At 40.3% G+C, this 16,860-nt stretch overlaps 2 protein-coding genes and 1 pseudogene across 5 annotated transcripts; all 3 read left to right on the forward strand.

Annotated features, from left to right (window-relative positions):
* Window positions 1-319: 319 nt before the first annotated feature.
* Window positions 320-16,860, forward strand: part of LOC109137691 (immunoglobulin kappa light chain-like) — a 29,084-nt pseudogene continuing 12,543 nt past the window's right edge.
* tspan37 (tetraspanin 37) lies at window positions 1,772-5,257 on the forward strand. Its single transcript, XM_010755704.3, has 7 exons — window positions 1,772-2,038; window positions 3,055-3,246; window positions 3,325-3,399; window positions 3,495-3,593; window positions 3,736-3,888; window positions 3,987-4,070; window positions 4,446-5,257. The coding sequence occupies exons 1-7, from the start codon at window positions 1,976-1,978 to the stop codon at window positions 4,521-4,523; spliced, it is 744 nt and encodes a 247-aa protein (XP_010754006.3). The 5' UTR covers window positions 1,772-1,975; the 3' UTR covers window positions 4,524-5,257.
* Window positions 6,680-16,670, forward strand: elavl1a (ELAV like RNA binding protein 1a). Of its 4 annotated transcripts, none has more exons than XM_010755703.3 (7): window positions 6,680-6,842; window positions 9,502-9,561; window positions 11,712-11,892; window positions 12,445-12,548; window positions 13,157-13,310; window positions 13,438-13,663; window positions 13,859-16,670. In XM_010755703.3, exons 2-7 carry the CDS (start codon window positions 9,526-9,528, stop codon window positions 14,181-14,183), a joined length of 1,026 nt encoding a protein of 341 aa, XP_010754005.1. In that variant the 5' UTR covers window positions 6,680-6,842; window positions 9,502-9,525; the 3' UTR covers window positions 14,184-16,670. The 4 variants fall into 4 exon arrangements, with proteins under 4 accessions (XP_010754005.1, XP_027131728.1, XP_010754002.1 ...); XM_027275927.1 differs by having other exon boundaries at window positions 6,682-6,842; window positions 11,700-11,892; XM_010755700.3 differs by having other exon boundaries at window positions 6,686-6,842; window positions 11,700-11,892; window positions 13,157-13,319.

A 16,860-nucleotide genomic window follows, 5' to 3' on the forward strand; every position in this document is an offset into this window, starting at 1 on the left:
GCAGCCTTATCCTCTCCACCTCATCTCTCCCTTACCGTTTCACTAAATTTTGCATGACTTTTCTGCATCACTGCTCCTCAGAGTTAAGTTCTAGTCTCTTATTAAACGTTCATTGTATTTTTTGTAATGCTTTCAGTAAAATTTGTTTTTTAAAGAAGAAGGAATCAGAGACAATCATTCTTCATAGAGAGGAGGTTTGCATGTCAGCTGATCCTCAGTGAACCTGAGAAGGTTTATAGTGTGTGGTTCAAACATCTGCAGGACTCAGATCTGTCAGTCAAAACAGCAGAAACCACAAGCACCATGACTCCATCACCATCTCATCTGGACGCTGGCCTGCTGCTGTTGTACAGTGTCATTCATCCAGCAACATTTCAAACATGATGTGCTGCCTTTTCTCTCATTTATTCTGCTGATAATGAATGATTTGTTTTTGTCTGCAGGATGCAGCGGTCAGGTGACTGTGACTCAGCCTGCAGCAGTGGACATCTACTCCAGGATCCCACTGTCACCATCAGCTGTAAGACCAGCCAAGCTGTTTGGAGTAATATTGGTTTGTCCTGGTATCAACAGAAATCTGGACAGACTCCAAAGCTCCTTATTTACCGTGTGAGCACACTTGAATCAGGAACACCAGCTCGGTTTAGTGGCAGTGGAAGCAGCTCTGACTTCACTTTGACCATCAGTGGAGTTCAGGCTGAAGATGCAGCAGTTTATTACTGTCAGAGTGAACATAATGGTGGTGTGTTCACACAGTGATTTCTGGCCGTACAAAAACCTCCCTCAGTCAGACTGCAGAGACACTGAGCTGTTACAGCAGGAACCGACTGCAGCTGCTGAAGAGGAAGAGACTCTGACACAGACCACTGAACACAGAGCTGACAGTAACCTCACCAAGCACAAACTACAACACTATAGCACACCATAATTGTATACAATAATATAACACTCCTTCTTCTTTTGATGATATATAGGTTTTTAACAGAGGACTATTACTTGTTGTGGAAATTGATGTTTCAAATTGTTGTATTGATACTGAATAAGTCAATTCTTTCCACCACTGATCATGCACTGCTCCCCTAAACCTTCATGAAATTGTTCAACTTGCCTTTTGGCAGTTATCTAGCTTAAAGACACAAGAGGGCAGCATTGGTTAGACGTTGGATTGCAAACAGGCATCGATAGTAATCACAGATGAATCTAAATATATGATGTGAGGCATCATTGCACTATATGCACAAGGTGCAGGAGGGTCTACTCTGTGTCCTTAGAGTTATATAACTGTAAAGACCACAGTGCTGGAAGAAGTTCTTCAGATTTTTTTACTGAATTAAAGGACTAATACTCTGCTACAAGTAAAAGTACTCAAGTATGATCAGCAAAATGTACATTTAGTATTAAAAGTCAAAACTACAGTACAGTACTGATGTTTTTGGATTAATGTCACTGCTGCATTAATGTGTACTGTATGTTGTCATTAATGGTTGAACTACTATACTAGTTTAATCCGCAGCTATGAGTCGTCTTCTTTAAGATCATCATATGCTTGCAGCACTGGACAGAAAGGGTATTAAAAATAGTAATGTTGAAAGTGACTGATAACAGCTGTCAGACAAATATAGTATTTAGATGAAGTAGGAATAGTAGTATAAACTTAAGTGCAGTATTTAAATGTGCTTAGTCATGGTGCTGATTCCACCTCTGACCATAAACCCTGTACTGTAATATAAAGTTGAGGTTGTTTTGTTGACAACTCCAACCACAGAAATATTTCCGCGTTCTCTGCAGAACTTGGATCTTTGATCGCGGAAGTGGCTCCAGTTCTCCAAAGAAATCACAGACTCATCAAACTGACTGTACTTCCCTTAAAGGTTTCATTCTTCAAGTTATGTTTGCGCCATCTTCACGTTGACGCATCCGTGGATTGCGTGGATTGGCAATGCGCTCGTTCCTCGCGGCTCTTTAGAGTCTGAAAATGAGTGATCGGAGGGGGAACGCTTTGAAAACCATTCTTCAGCTGATGTGTCAGCTTCTGTGGGTATGTGAGACTTTTTTTCTTTTTCTGTGTTGTTCTTGTACTCTGCTGCTAAATATTGCAAAACAATAATTTATATACCAAGAAACAGAGCTACAAGTAGTGTAGTGTATGGATGTATTGCCCTATCTAACATACAGTATGCATATGACTGAGTCTTACTTGTGACATGTCATGAGACACAGGAATGTAGCAAACAGGAACTAAGTATATTTACAACATGAACAGGGCACAGCAGCCACACAAACACACCTTTAGAAGAAGATATGAACTGTATTGTATTTGTAATATTTTGTGTATTGTGTAACTGAGTTCTGTTAATGTTCCTAAGGTTAAGTCTTCAGTTTGTAATGCCCCTCTTTATGTTGTGTCTACCTTTTAAATTGGTTATTTTCCAGTGATATGCAAAATAGTGAGTTGTTACCTTTAAAACTTGAGATTCTCTTTCAAATAATCTTGCAAATAATTACCTAACATGTAGATTTAATAACTGAATCAGTCAATTCTTTCTAGGAAGAAATATTTTTTTGGTGGGGAATATATTTATTTGCTTTCTGTGCCACAGGTTACGTGAGAAGATTGATACCACACTCATGTTTTGTTTGTTGGCTGAAGTCAGGAGACCTTATATTATGCTTACAGTAGCTTAGCACAAAGACTGGAAACAGAGGGAAACTGCTAGCCTGGCTATGGTCAGAGGTATCAAACTCAGCCTATCAGCACTTTTAAAGGTCGTGAAATTAACATGACATATCTAGTTTGTTTAATCTGTACGAGAATCAAAAACATCAAGTTGCAGTTTTACAGGGAGTCCTGTGACAGATTTCGTCACTGCTCCTGACCAGGAAACAGTCTGTGACTCTCACAGTATTGCACAATATTTTACACTTCAGCAGTTTAGTTAGTTTCAATACCCTGTCCTCATACATTCTTGTCCACAGTGAGCTAAAATGCCTGACGTGTAAATATTGAATCAGGAAAAACTACAATATGATTTCTTTGTTGTTGTTTTTCACCAGGTGGTGGGGATAGTGGTGGGCCTGAGTGGATTGTACCTGCTGATGAAATACACACAGAACAGAATATTCTTTTCTGATGCCTACATCACCCTGCCAGCCATCTGCGCTTTCGCCAGCGCTGTGGTCCTAGTGGTCAGTGCTTTCGTCGGTTCCTGGCTGAGCCTCAGGGATTCCATGTGTCTGCAGGGATGGGTAAGGCAGTTTTTGTGTGTATTTATAAATGTATCAGTGTTTGACCAGCACATAATAAAGAGGGTTTTTTTTCTCCAGTTTGTTTTGCTGCTAGTTTTGGTCTTTTGTCTGGAGAGCACAGCTTCAGCCTTGGCTTATTTTCACACTAAAAATGTATGTAAACTACACACACACACAAAAATCTCACTGCAGATTATTCTGGAAACAAATTTGAACATTGACACTGTGTGTGCTTCTTTTTTGTTTAGCTGGATTCAGAAATAGCTCCGCTCAGTGGAATGTTTCAGAAATACACAGGCAGCAGTCAGGACGCCAACTCTCGGGCTGTGGATGCTGCACAAGAAGAGGTGTGTGTCCAATCCACATAGCCCAAGCATGTTTATATCTGGTGTGCAAAGCAGCAGCATATCTCTGGATAGAATAATCATTATTTTGATTCAGTTAAGGACATGGCTGTCATATCTGTGAGTTAAATTATGATTCGTACAGTTGCAGTGTTGTGGTGTCCATGACTACAAGGACTGGCTGGAAACCTCCTGGTTCAACCGTACTGGTGGACACTCGGTTCCTCACAGTTGCTGTAACTCTACTTTCTCCTCCTGCAATGGCACTGTGGACCAGCCATGGGAGCTTTATGCACAGGTAGACGTGTGCATCCAATCCAACAATCATAAACATGAAACACCCCAGTGTGAATGTTTAACTGGACCCTACTGTTTTTCTCTCTGTCTCTCTTTCAGGGCTGCCAGGTGAAGCTGGAGATGTCTATTCGGTCTGTGCTGACTTATATCATCTGGGGCTTCCCACTGGTTTTTCTGGTGGAGGTGCGAAAGATTACATAACATTTTTAGACTTATTAGAAAATTAAGAAGCCACGAGGGCGACTCTGCCCATCATTAGTTTTTCTTCATACAGTTGCAGTATATGAATAATTCTGTACCAAGTCGTCTCCAACAAAACATCTTCAAAACATCGTATGCACTGTTATTTGGGTAGTTTTGGCACTTTGTATGAAACTAAGAGACACAAAATCCTTGCTGGTGGTCAGGATTATTGCATTACACAGTGCTTTTCATCACAAACCAATATTGTGTATATATTTCCACACTGTTGTACTGTTACATTTCATTATTCTAATGACCAAAAAAACAAACATCTAACCTGAATCCTGCTTTCCTTTCTTTCCTCTTATCGTGCAGGTTGCTTTGTTTGTGGCGGTGGCACAGCTGATGAGGGACCATCCATTAATGGCATATCAAATAATGGACAAAAACTAAAGACACTGAAAGATGGGGCAGCATTGTCCAGATGTAATGATGCTACACAGTATGTCATAACACAGTGTGTAAAAGTGCATCAGATTATAAAGGGAAATGATGTTAGATTAACTCTCACCTAATACACTAGTACACTAAAATACTTACTTTTGTTACACACTTACATGTTTTTTACTGTAATTTAGTCTATGTGTCTGTAGACTCATCTTAGTGATGTGTCTTCTGTTTGGGGAATATTAGTTGTTGTCCTTAGTGACAACATCTAGTCTTTTTTTTTTTATCAACCGATACCTGGATATCTTTCATACCTTCCAGTATAGCTCTTTTAAACAAATCATGATATGTGTTGGTTTGTGCCTTGGTATGTAAGGTTACATCGTCTTATCTGACATGTTATTGTTGTATACAGAGCACTTTTTTTTTTACACTCCCTCTCTTTGTTTGAAACTCACATTGAGAACTCATTTCTGACAATCTTTATATTGCACTCAAGTCTTTATCTTTTATGATTTCAGCCGGATGATTGTAATGATAGGTGATAAGTGATACGTTTGATGATAGGTTTAGCCAAATGATAAAATTGCTTAATCAGTCATTTTTTTTAAACTAAAATATTTTTTGTCCTTGGAAAAAAAACCCTGATATGTGGAGAGGTGCTGAGATGGTAATCCTTCCCTTTGCAACAAACTGTGTACATTTGATGCAAGTCTAAAATACAGAAATTGTGATATGTATTTCTTTTGTTTGGTGGTCAGACTGTAAGCAGATTTTATAACAGCTGGACGTCATGAAGTGTCACCATGGTTAAACAATTTATTTGTTTTTTAGTCAGCAAAGGACATTACAACTAATGTATTATTAGCTATATGTTGCAGCAACTCTACTCCCACTCTCAGCCTACAACACCAAGTATAAAAGCATTTTGCTGCAGGAAACACAATATAATTCAAAGTATATGTGTCTGTTGCTGCATAGTATTTTAATTAGTCACTGTTAATATATCTAAAATAAAAATGATATAGAGCTAACCATGGAGTCCCTAACCCCATGCATAAGACTGTGGAGGCCTTACAGCTTCTTCAGTAACAGATCATCATATCTTATACTATCTTATCTTAATTGCTTTCAAATTGAAAATTGTATGTGCAATTCCATAAAAAATAATATCATATTAGTTTACATCAAGGGTCTTCAACTAGGGGTCCGTGACCACTAGGGGGTCTGCAGAAGGACTGCAGGGGGGTCCGCCAATTAATAATTGACAATTTTCACTAAAATAATTTGTGAGAATTAAAAAGAATATATAACAAAAATTATATTGAGTAAACTGCAAGTATTAATATGCAACAATAGGCTACTGTTAAACACATACAGGCTAATAACTCAGTATATAGTCAAGTCAAGTCAACTTTATTATCCAGGACATACAGAGAATTGAAATTGCGTTTCCCTCTTACCCGGGTGCAAACAGCACTAAACATGAAATATAAAGTACAAAATATAAGTGAAGATGTAACAATATAAAATAAAAATATATACAAGCTAAAAGACATCCAAGATAGAAAAGACAGTGGCAAGTCCGGAGATATAAATAGTATAAATATGGCAATACTGGAATTGGAATGAACAGTATAAACAGAATTATCAGTATACATATAAATATGGCAGTATGGACAGAATTTACAGTATAAACAGGATTATAAAAATAAATAAATATGTAAACAGCTGTACACAGGGCAAATTCGATTTCAAGTATTGCAATTTTTTTGTAAAAGTCTGTAAAAGTGGCTGGTGTCATTTGGTTTAGGGGTTAGTTAATAAGGTGAAATAAAAGGTGAATAAAAATAAATACAAAAGTTATTATAGGCCAAGACTTAAAATGTGACTTGTGATTTTTTTGTTTTAAATGAACTACATGTCTCTCATCCAAGGGGTCCTTGTGCTGAAAAAGTTGAAGACCTCTGGTTTACATGGATTGGTACCGTGGATTTTTTTTGGATAGCCTCCCGGTGTTGACCGTGGATGCCGGATCGCCTCCCGGTGTTGACCGTGGATGTCAGATCGCCTCCCGGTGTTGACCGTGGATGTCGGATCGCCTCCCGGTGTTGACCGTGGATGTTTGACCACGCTGCCTCCTCCGCAGAGGGGCGTGTCTGTACGTGAGTGGGCGTGGCCGTGACTCGTCACGTCGCCTCCTCGGCTGTTTCTTCACTGAGCTACGTACGTGAGGCCGACTCGTTGGAGGGAAGTGGACGTTGCTACGAAGGAGCAAAAATCGGGAGGAGAGAGCAGAAACACAAACTATCCACTAAAAAGCTGGTAAGACTTACGACGTTAGCACACGTTTCCCTGAAGCCGCCGTGTTGTACCGGGGTTGATATCTCGACGTTAACGGCCCGCGCAGCCGTTGGTTAGCCCGAGCGGTGGCTAACGTTAGCTCCCGGGGCCTGTTAGCAGGCCGCTGGGGTTTGGGCGCGGGGACTGAAGCGCGTTGATCCGGACGCTCTCCAAAATAGGGACGCGGTGCCTCGACGATAGATATCCGGCAAAAGCCCGCCACGTAATATACCCTCTTTATGTACCGTGTGTGGTTGTGTTTCCCCCTCATGCTATGAAGTAGTAAGTCAGTAGTAACACCGTGTTTTGCTTTTGTCCAGCCTGCGTGGAAACGTTTGTTTCTTTTAATGAGAGAGGACCGAGCATGCAGCGTGCTAATGCTAAAAAAACGTTAGTCAGGCCTCTGCACGTTTCCACATCCACAGCTTGTGCATCGCTGTGCTGCTGCTGACCTGCAAAAGAAACACGTTAAAATCAAGTTTATACTCGCAGGAAGAAACCTTTTTGATTCTGGTGCAATATTTTTTTTTAATGTACGCCATCATCATTGTTGCTAACCCCAAATCTGTGCCGTTAACCCTATGATGGCAATGTAATATATATTATATATTATATATATATATTATTTATCATATGAGAATTAGATTAGATATACTTTAATCTTCTACCATGGGGAAATGTACTTGTTGCAGAGGAAAGTGTAGCACACATTACAGAATTAGAAAAAAGTAGAAAGGCAAAAAAAAAAAAAAACACAATAAACAGACAGAAATATCTATAACCTACAATAAAAACAAAAAACAATCAACCTTCAGTACTGAGGATAAAAAGGATAAAAGTGGCATGATATATAAAAAGAGTATTGTAATGTAAAGTGACCATAGTGTAAGAAATATTGCAAAAAAAGTGACCATGATACAAATAATATTACAGAAGTAAGTGACCATGATATAAATAATAACTGCAAGGTATAAATGAAATTAAAATGAGACATGAACAGGAGACTACAACATGATCAGCTGTTGTAAAGTCTGAGTAATATCTGAGCTTCCCTTGCTGCCTCAGTATGAGCTACTAATGTGATTAAAAGTGCGTCGAATAAAAGGTTTGTTTATCCAGCGATAATAGGCCACGCTGTGGAGACACCATCTGATATTTCTGCCGCACTTTGAATGGATTCAAATACCAACGCTGCACGTCCAAACCATGACCCAACCCTCCTCCTGCCTCAACAACTGAGAATACCATACAAAACACTGAGATACAAGAAGAGAAGAAAAGAAGATGATTTATTAATCCCCTCAACTCACTCAGTTTTTTTATTTTTATTTTTATTTACTTGCATTTTTAACCCCAAACACACATACCGGGGGGTTCTGTGCCTTGCTTAAGGGCACCTCGGCAGTGCCCAGGAGGTGAACTGGCACCTCTCCAGCTACCAGTCCACCTTCCATATTTTGGGTTTGAGCCGGCCACCCTCCGGTTCCCAAGCCAAGTCTCTATGATATGAGCTACTGCCGCCTCACCAGCCTTTAAGTGGATCTGTTACCAGAACTAGAATACAAATATTCATTAATGTTTTTATTATTTTACAATGACCTGGAAATAAGAATCATTACGTTTTTTTAAATTACCTTTTACAATGAGACTTTTATATCTACAGTGAGAGCGGGTCCTCTTCTACAGAGTCCACCATGTTTCTACGGTAGCCCAGAAGGCACAAACCACACACTGGCTCTAGATTAGTTTCATTATGCCACTATTTTTTTAATGCCCGTCATGCGTGAAACGACTGTGAGGTGAGGGGTATTCAAGTGGGTTGCAAGTCTGCAATCTCATCACTCGATGCCTTTGAATTCTACACACGGGTCCTTTTTTTTAATGTAGCCGCACAATCGAAACAGTGCTTTAGTACAGAGTGGTTGTCATACGGAAAATATCCATAGTCCGTATGGACCTGACTCGGAAACCGGAGGGTTGTGGGTTCAAGTCCGACATGGACCAAAGTATAGAGGATGGATTGGAGATGTGCCAGTTCACCTTCTGGTGCCCTTGAGCAAGGTACCAAACTCCTAACTGCTCCCAGGGTGCTGCTACATGGCTGCCCATCACTCCACCATCCCTCCACATTCGCATTTCTATAAGCCGTGTGTGTGTGTGTGTGTGTGTGTGTCTTCTGACCGTGTTTTGTTGCGCCAGGGCGTTCCCGCGCTTTATGTTAACCACGTTCACACTGTGGTTGTGTCAACAACACGGTTGGCAAAGCCGTACACTGCAAACCACAAGGCGGCTGTACCCTGTTTTTTTGCGTCACCGGAGGTGTTAGAGGAAATGGTCGGCCACCCTCTGTGTATGTCCTGTTGTGTTGTCCAATTTAACCATAGCAGGAGAACGCCTTGTTTGCCAGTACTTGCTAAAGCTGCAATCTTTGTTGCTGCGGATCATAAATGTGTATGTAACATTAACATGCTGAGGAATGTCTCGATGTGCAGTGAGCACGGTGAATGACAAATTCTCACGGCAGTATACATCGATGGCTGAATGACACTGTGAAACATCGTCACCAATGTGTTTATGTTCCACGAGCAGTGGGTTGCTTGTTTTCTCATTGACTGATTGATTTTGTCTCCTCCCCGTCCAGCCCCAGGAGCAGTGAAGTGTCTTCATGGCAGTTCGTCGAGGACACATTAAGTACTTGAAAGTGAGTATGAGACCTCGGCTCCCGTTTCAAACTGTACTACAGTATGTGACCTTATCAGCCGTGCAACCGGATATTGAGATGGCTGATCACAAATGTACAGACACACTATACAGTTACACTTGATGCTTAAAAAACTGGGCTGAGCCTTGTTATAAATGTGTTTAAAAGATGCCACGACTGTCACAGTGCTCTGTTTGTATTGATCTTGAACCAGATTGATTGATTTAAGATTTGTTAGATGAGATAGCATTAAGAGATATTAAAAAAAACAACACATGTGCCAGTGCCCACCGGCTATACCCGTGTTTACTGGTTTAACACAGGACTCTCATTCATCCTCTCAGGCGGTGTGTATCTTAACCACCAGAATACACAATCACAACCCTTCTCTTGCATGAATGGACCTCTGTCAGGTTGACTGCTAGACTGGTTCCATTTTCAGGCCTGATCCCATTTCAGCCACCAGCAAATGTGTCCTGTACCAGGACTCGCTCTGCACTGAGACACTGAGACCATTTGCAGCTTAAATCCAGGCACATGCTTGTGTAATATAATTAGTTATCGTTATGTAGCATGTAAGCCTTGCTGTAATTACACTGCATGATTACATGTATCCGAAAGAGTACAGAGGAGCTAAACTAAGAACTAAAAGTCTCTTTTGTTCATGGATTTCCACTGAAATACATAGATGGACGGCTGTTTAAAAACGGCACTGCATATTTATGTATTGTAAACACGAGAAAACAACAACGCAGTCATCCTGTTCGTTTTTTTTTTTTAATTTAGTTTGTTTGCTTCTTCGACTCTGATGTTTGAGTTGGATGTAATGAATCCTAGAAAAAGACACGCAGAGGTAGAAAAGGAGACTGAAAACTGTCAGTGTCTGTCTCTGGAGTTAAACGTCTTGCAGAGAATTTCAGCATTGGAAAGTAACAGAAACTAATTCTAGTTTTATTTCTCAGATTTACTTCTCATCCTAACCTCCATCTTGCTCTTGTTCACCCGTGTTTGCAGCCCGTTCTCTCTCTCTCTCTCTCTCACTCACACACACACAGTCTTTCTTTATTTATTTTTTTCAAGTTGGCAGGCCAATAGCAGAGCCTAACTTTGTTTGTTTTTCTACATCAAACAATAAGTAATGCTGACTCCTCGTCCGAAGTCTTTACTACAAGTACTTCCTTCTTTATGAATTGAGCCATACATTGGTGTCTTTGTTGGAAACAGTCAGGCCCGCAAACTCCTTTCCAAAGTTCTTGAACCTTTGGAAAGTACCAGGAAGAAGGATAGGGTTTTTTTGTGTGTGTGTGTGTGCTTTGTTACTGGAGTCCTTTTCATGAATTTACTTGGCCTACATGACTCTGCTTCACTTTTTTCGTAATGTCTTTGACATCTGCAATGTGAAAACGCCAGGCAGCTGACAGCGCTGTCAGCCAAAGAATCAATCACAGTGGGCAGCAGTAGAGGAGGTTGTACCAGCGTCTGGTTTAAAAGTGGTTTAGCAGACTTTGTCGACAGCCGTCCCCGGTGCAGAGAGCATCGGAGCAGCCAACAGGCCAGTGGCACGCTTCCCTGCATTACCATCACCCTTCTCTGCCTCCATAACAGTTAGTTTTGTGGTTTGTGGTCATTTTTGGACTCGGCGTTCAACCTGCCACGCTGTCGCTCCTGCATGGCTGTGTACAATGATGCAGCTACAGAACAAAAGTGCAGAGATTCAGACATCTCTAATAACAGCAACATATTTATTGGACCTGTATCGCCTGTGTGCTCTAGTTTGTGTGTTACTGTATTGTATCTCCGTCAGTGATGTAACAGGGTTGTTTAAGGTCGCAGGGTAGAGGCAAGGTCAGCAAAGCCTGGAAGTTTTTGGGACACGGATTGTTCCCTCTGTTTTTGCTCTGTGCTTCTGACCACTGAACAGCTGACTAAACATTGAAAATGAAAGCAATGTGTTTGAATCGATTACTCATGTGATTTTTAAAGAGGTCAGTCTGTCTGTGTTAGGACCGTGTATGGCTGATTTATCAATTAACTTTTCCATCTATAAAAATTTTAAAAAATTGTTAAAAATACCTTTTCAGATTGCTTTGCATACCCTGCGTGCTTACCTAGTTTTGTTTTTGTTTCCGGCCCACCTGGCTGACCTGCAGGAGGTGTATGACATGTCAAACGGTTATGAAGACCACATGGGAGGGGATGAGGGGAAGGACGCCAAGACCAACCTGATAGTGAACTACCTGCCTCAGAGCATGACGCAGGACGAGCTGCGGAGCCTCTTCAGCAGCATCGGAGAGGTGGAGTCCGCCAAGCTGATTCGTGACAAAGTCGCAGGTATGCTACGCTCTGAAGCGATAAGACCTGTGACAGACCAGATCGACGTTTTTCTTTTTCTTTTTTTTAACACGAGATTTTGTTTTTAAATGGCAAAATATTTGTGTTAGACGAAAGAATACTAGTTGTGGCTACGACCTCTGAATGTCTCAGTGGTGGTTCAGCTTAATTACCTGGAGAATCGTTTGGCCTGTCACTCATTTTTAAATGCCCATGTCCTTTTTGGCAGGATAACCTATAAAAACCTTTTGGTTCCTCTGCCCTCCATTGATTTTTACAATGTAGTTTTTATTTGAAAGATATCCCAAATTGTTTTCCTTGCTTGAGTTTGTTGGTAGTTTCCTCAAATTCTTTCACCACCACAAAGTTTTTGATTTATTCCAACCAGCCCAACCCTGTTTAACTGAAGACAGTTTCTTTGTTTGTTTGTTTAGTCTAGCATGCAATGTTAAGATTTGTTTTTGTTTTTAAATATTTATTTGTTTGCAGATTTTTTTTAACTATACAACGTTTTTTTGTTTTATTTTATTGTTTTCCTTTTTTTTTCTCTAGGCCACAGTTTAGGGTACGGATTTGTTAACTATCTTAACCCTAGTGATGCAGACAGAGCTATCAGTACACTGAATGGACTAAGGCTACAGTCCAAAACTATCAAGGTAACGTGCAATAAGGTGTTCTACAATTCTCAAACCAAAGCTGTCATGTCATAACTCCTGTGGCTCCTGTGCTGTCCGCTAACTAGCTAGTACATGTCAGCCCGAGGAAGTGATACTGCTTTTACAGCTCACTTACTGCCCTATCTGACATGTCTGTTGAGTTTGACTTTAATTTAACTTATTTCATTTGACACATTCTGTCAAATTCTGTGTATTTAATTCCTAAAGAAGTACCTTTTTCCGATCAGTTTGAGTTTATGTTTTCGTTGCAGTAGTGTTCTTTTGTGCTTCTGACGTCACTCATTTTTGCTCAGAGGTCTTAATACCTTAAAACCACCTAGGGGACAGTTTGCTTATCAGATCATTTTATTTCTTTTATAACTTTTTAGTCCAGACGTGTTGATTTTAAATAAGTGGACAAAACCTTTCAGATGATTGTAACTTGATACACACCTGATATATTTGTCCTAGTAAAAATTATTAAACTGTAAACAGTTTGATAGATTTAAGTACTCGTACTTTTTGACTTTTGTTTTTTTTTTGTTACTTTGTTTCACCGTGCGTGTCACTAGAGTTTTAATCCGGCCATTGTTGCCTCCTGTTGCCAGGTTTCATACGCACGGCCCAGTTCTGATACAATAAAGGATGCCAACTTATATATCAGCGGCCTGCCGAAGGCCATGACCCAGAAGGACGTGGAGGACATGTTTTCACGCTTTGGACACATCATTAACTCTCGTGTACTTGTTGATCAGGCCACAGGTACGACAGGTGAATGACTTCCTTGCTTTTCAAAAATACCCAGCAGACACAACAGTTGACTAAAAAAGGCAGTAGCTATGCTGCTTGTATTACAATAGGTGGTCACCAGCTCATGTCTCGTAAATAGGTGGGTCCCGCGGGGTGGCTTTTATCCGGTTTGACAAGCGGGCAGAGGCCGAGGAGGCCGTCAAAAGCCTGAACGGCCAAAAACCACCCGGAGCCTCCGAGCCAATCACAGTGAAGTTTGCTGCCAACCCGAACCAGGCGAAGAACACGCAGCTCATCTCTCAGCTCTACCACAACCAGTCCAGACGCTTCGGCGGGCCCTTACACCACCAGGCACAGCGCTTCAGGTGAGACAAGCTCCGAATGTTTACATGCACCGAGTAGGACATCACAACTAGTTTGACGTATATTTTTCATTATTTTATCATAATCAACAGATGAATCAATGAGAATAATGAGTTGCAGGTCATTCTCTTGTTGAAAGTGTTGACCTCCACTTTGTTTTCACTGTTGGTAAATGGTAAAGTACTCCTCATTTCCAGGTTCTCCCCCATGGGTGTTGATCACATGGGCGGCATGGGAGGCGTCAGTGTCCCCGGCAACTCCACCTCCGGCTGGTGCATCTTCATCTACAACCTGGGCCAAGACGCAGACGAGAGCATCCTATGGCAGATGTTCGGCCCCTTCGGCGCCGTCACCAACGTCAAGGTGATCCGCGACTTCAACACCAACAAGTGCAAGGGCTTCGGCTTCGTCACCATGACGAACTACGAGGAGGCGGCCATGGCTATCGCCAGCCTGAACGGCTACCGGCTCGGAGACAAGATGCTGCAAGTGTCCTTTAAGACCAGCAAGGGCCACAAGTAGAGAAAGCGGGACAATCGGGTGTAGAGGAGAGATGGAAATGACTTGCGGCAGGCTTTTATTGCAGAATTACGAGTCTGCAAAGTCTGACACATCTGTTTGAGTTTTAGTGTATTCCGAGTTAATTGATATGTTCACTCTTCTGCACCTTTGTATTTGTCTAAGAGTGTTTTTTTTGTTTGTTTTTTGTTTTTTTCATCTTTATACATTCTTGGGGCTTGAGGACACTCGGTAGTTTAAATTTTAAGGGAGGGAGTGGAGAAGGTGAAAATCCCATGATACCCCCAAGATAAATTTATCTAAACAACTAAAAATACTGTCTGTATGTGTTGCATGTATAACTGTGGGAACTAGATAAAGGAGGCAGGCAAACGGTTCTTAGCAGTGCACTGAAGATACGGAGCATAAGGAAAAGCCCTGCGAACTGTTCAAGTGTCGACATTTTAGTGGATAATTTAGTCTAAAAAAAAAAAAAATAGGTGAAGAACAATATTTTGCCCATAGCCAGTGGTTGTTTCATTGTTTGAAGAAGCGGCGCTCTGTTCTTGGTCCTTGTCATTAGTAGAAATAGATGCCTTAAATTATCATCCAGTGGACACATAGACCTACAATACCACTCACTCGAGTTAATCTAAGAGCAAAGCACTTTTAACCAATCTGTTTTAGATGACCATGAATATCAGTCTTTTTGATGTAAATCTGACTTTGCTCGCCCTCCTACCAGGTTATTGATTTTTAAATATGACCGGCTCTGGAGGGAAATGTTCTCGTTTTTTCTTTTTTGTTGTCCCTGTGTAAAGTGTCTTTTCTTTTTTTTTTTAGTATAAGTTGTATTTCAGGAGAGTCCTGTCGAATATGAACCCAAGTCAGTGAGTAGGGAATTAAGATGGACCAAAGGCAGGGAGAGATTTGATCTTATAACCCCGCAAGAGTTTCTGAGCAGATTTTCAGAAGGTAAATTTACTTTTTTTTTTGTTTGTTTATTTTGAAGAGGTACTAAGGTAATATCTGATGCTGACAGAGAGCGACATCACTTTGGCTCAGTTTGCTGTTCTGTTTTTTTCTTTTCTTTTCTTTTGAATTAATTGCTTTCCTTTTTTTGTTTGGATCATTTTATTCTTTGAAAAGGCATCCATTTACATTTGTTACACTGTAAGTTACAAACTTGTTCTAGCAAGTGCTTATCTCAAGTTTGGAGAGAAATGAATGGCCTTTGTTTAACGATTTCAGTTTAGATTTGCTTTCTTTTCTTCCTTTTGTTTTGATTGTTTAACTTTGAGCATAAACCATTAAATTTTATTTCTTTTTGCTGAAAGTTTTGTTTGGTTTGTTTCTTTTTTTATTTACCTTTTTTCTTTTCTTTTTTTGTTTTAAGATTTGGTTTGGTTTGTTCTATTATTTTCTAGAGGCGATTCTGCTGTGCTTGGAACAGATCCCCGGTCGAGCAAAAACAAGCCATTACAAAGCGTTAAATTTACAATGTATGGACCAATGTTAGGTGACATGAGGTTATGTAACGTGAAGTAAAGTGACGGTCCAGCAGACCTTTTCATGAAGCATCATTGCCAGATGAGTTTGTACCACTGAAGAGCAACATAGTGAGCTGAAGCAGTATGTTAGCACTTTGGGTACAGCTGAGGCGAACTTATATTTTTTTTCACAAACTGAATCAGTAAATCGGCGTTTTGATTTACACTTCGATTCAGTTTGATTTGTCGTGCATCAGCTGTGATATTTTACTCATTCACTTGCAGATTTAGGCAGTTTACACCCAAATCCATTGCTCTGATCTTTGTGAAACACTTCTTACATCACCCATTTAGAAAAGATCATCGGCATATCACAACTAGTCTTTTTGAGTTATATACGGAGTTGTATGCAGGAGTTTGAAGGGTGGTGAAAGGTGGAGCTTGAGCATCGGTACTGTTAATTGTTCTTGTTTTAACCTCACCACAAATTGAGCAGAGGAGCGACTTGGCGGTGGTCACAAGTAGAAAATGATTCCTGTGAACAGTACTACTACTACTCACGCTTTTTAGGATTTACTATTTAAACCCGTCTCCCCTCCCCCGACTCCTGCGAAGCTTCATTAAATGCTTCTTTTCATCCATGTGGCCACTCTGAAAGAAGTATTCCAGTCACAGGCTTCAGATTTTGTTCTTAAGTGCTTTATTGATTTTAATATTTTTAGTATTATATTGTCATTTTTGTCATAATCCTTAACTTTGTGCAATATTTCCCGACCTGCTCAAAGCAGGTGATTAGAATTTTGTTGTAGTCTTGGACTGTCATCTTTTTTTTTAAATATATATATATTTTCATTTTTCTACTGACGTTTTATGTTACTGCTCAGTTTTCTCAGCAGTCTAGTTGGAGCTGCATGAATGATGCAAGTGAATTTGTTCTAGGGGCAGTCAGAAGGAAACTGCATTCCGCCTTAATTTATAAGTGGAAATGGTGTGTGACATCACAGGAGGCGTAAATATTTATTTGACAATGTATGCGCTCATTGTTTCTTCATTGGAGTGTTTTTAATGATTGAGGTTTTTTTTTTCTGTTTTCTTGTTTTTGAAGAACACTAAGTTGAAGTCCGTTAAATGTCTTCTAACATTGGATCATTTCAATAAAAACATGGTGGCTTTTCAAAATTGAAACGAATTAAACGTCTCTTCAGAAGCTT

This window comes from Larimichthys crocea, unplaced genomic scaffold (assembly GCF_000972845.2).
Source record: "Larimichthys crocea isolate SSNF unplaced genomic scaffold, L_crocea_2.0 scaffold255, whole genome shotgun sequence".
Taxonomy (NCBI): domain Eukaryota; kingdom Metazoa; phylum Chordata; class Actinopteri; family Sciaenidae; genus Larimichthys; species Larimichthys crocea.

Coding starts and splice junctions, on each gene's coding strand:
- elavl1a (XM_010755700.3), top strand. CDS start 9,526: ATGGCAGTTCGTCGAGGACACATTAAGTACTTGAAA. Junction 11,893..12,444: donor GATTCGTGACAAAGTCGCAG/GTATGCTACGCT, acceptor TTTTTTCTCTAG/GCCACAGTTTAGGGTACGGA. Junction 13,320..13,437: donor TCAGGCCACAGGTACGACAG/GTGAATGACTTC, acceptor TCTCGTAAATAG/GTGGGTCCCGCGGGGTGGCT.
- tspan37 (XM_010755704.3), top strand. CDS start 1,976: ATGAGTGATCGGAGGGGGAACGCTTTGAAAACCATTCTTCAGCTGATG. Junction 2,039..3,054: donor TGATGTGTCAGCTTCTGTGG/GTATGTGAGACT, acceptor GTTTTTCACCAG/GTGGTGGGGATAGTGGTGGG. Junction 3,889..3,986: donor CATGGGAGCTTTATGCACAG/GTAGACGTGTGC, acceptor TCTCTCTTTCAG/GGCTGCCAGGTGAAGCTGGA.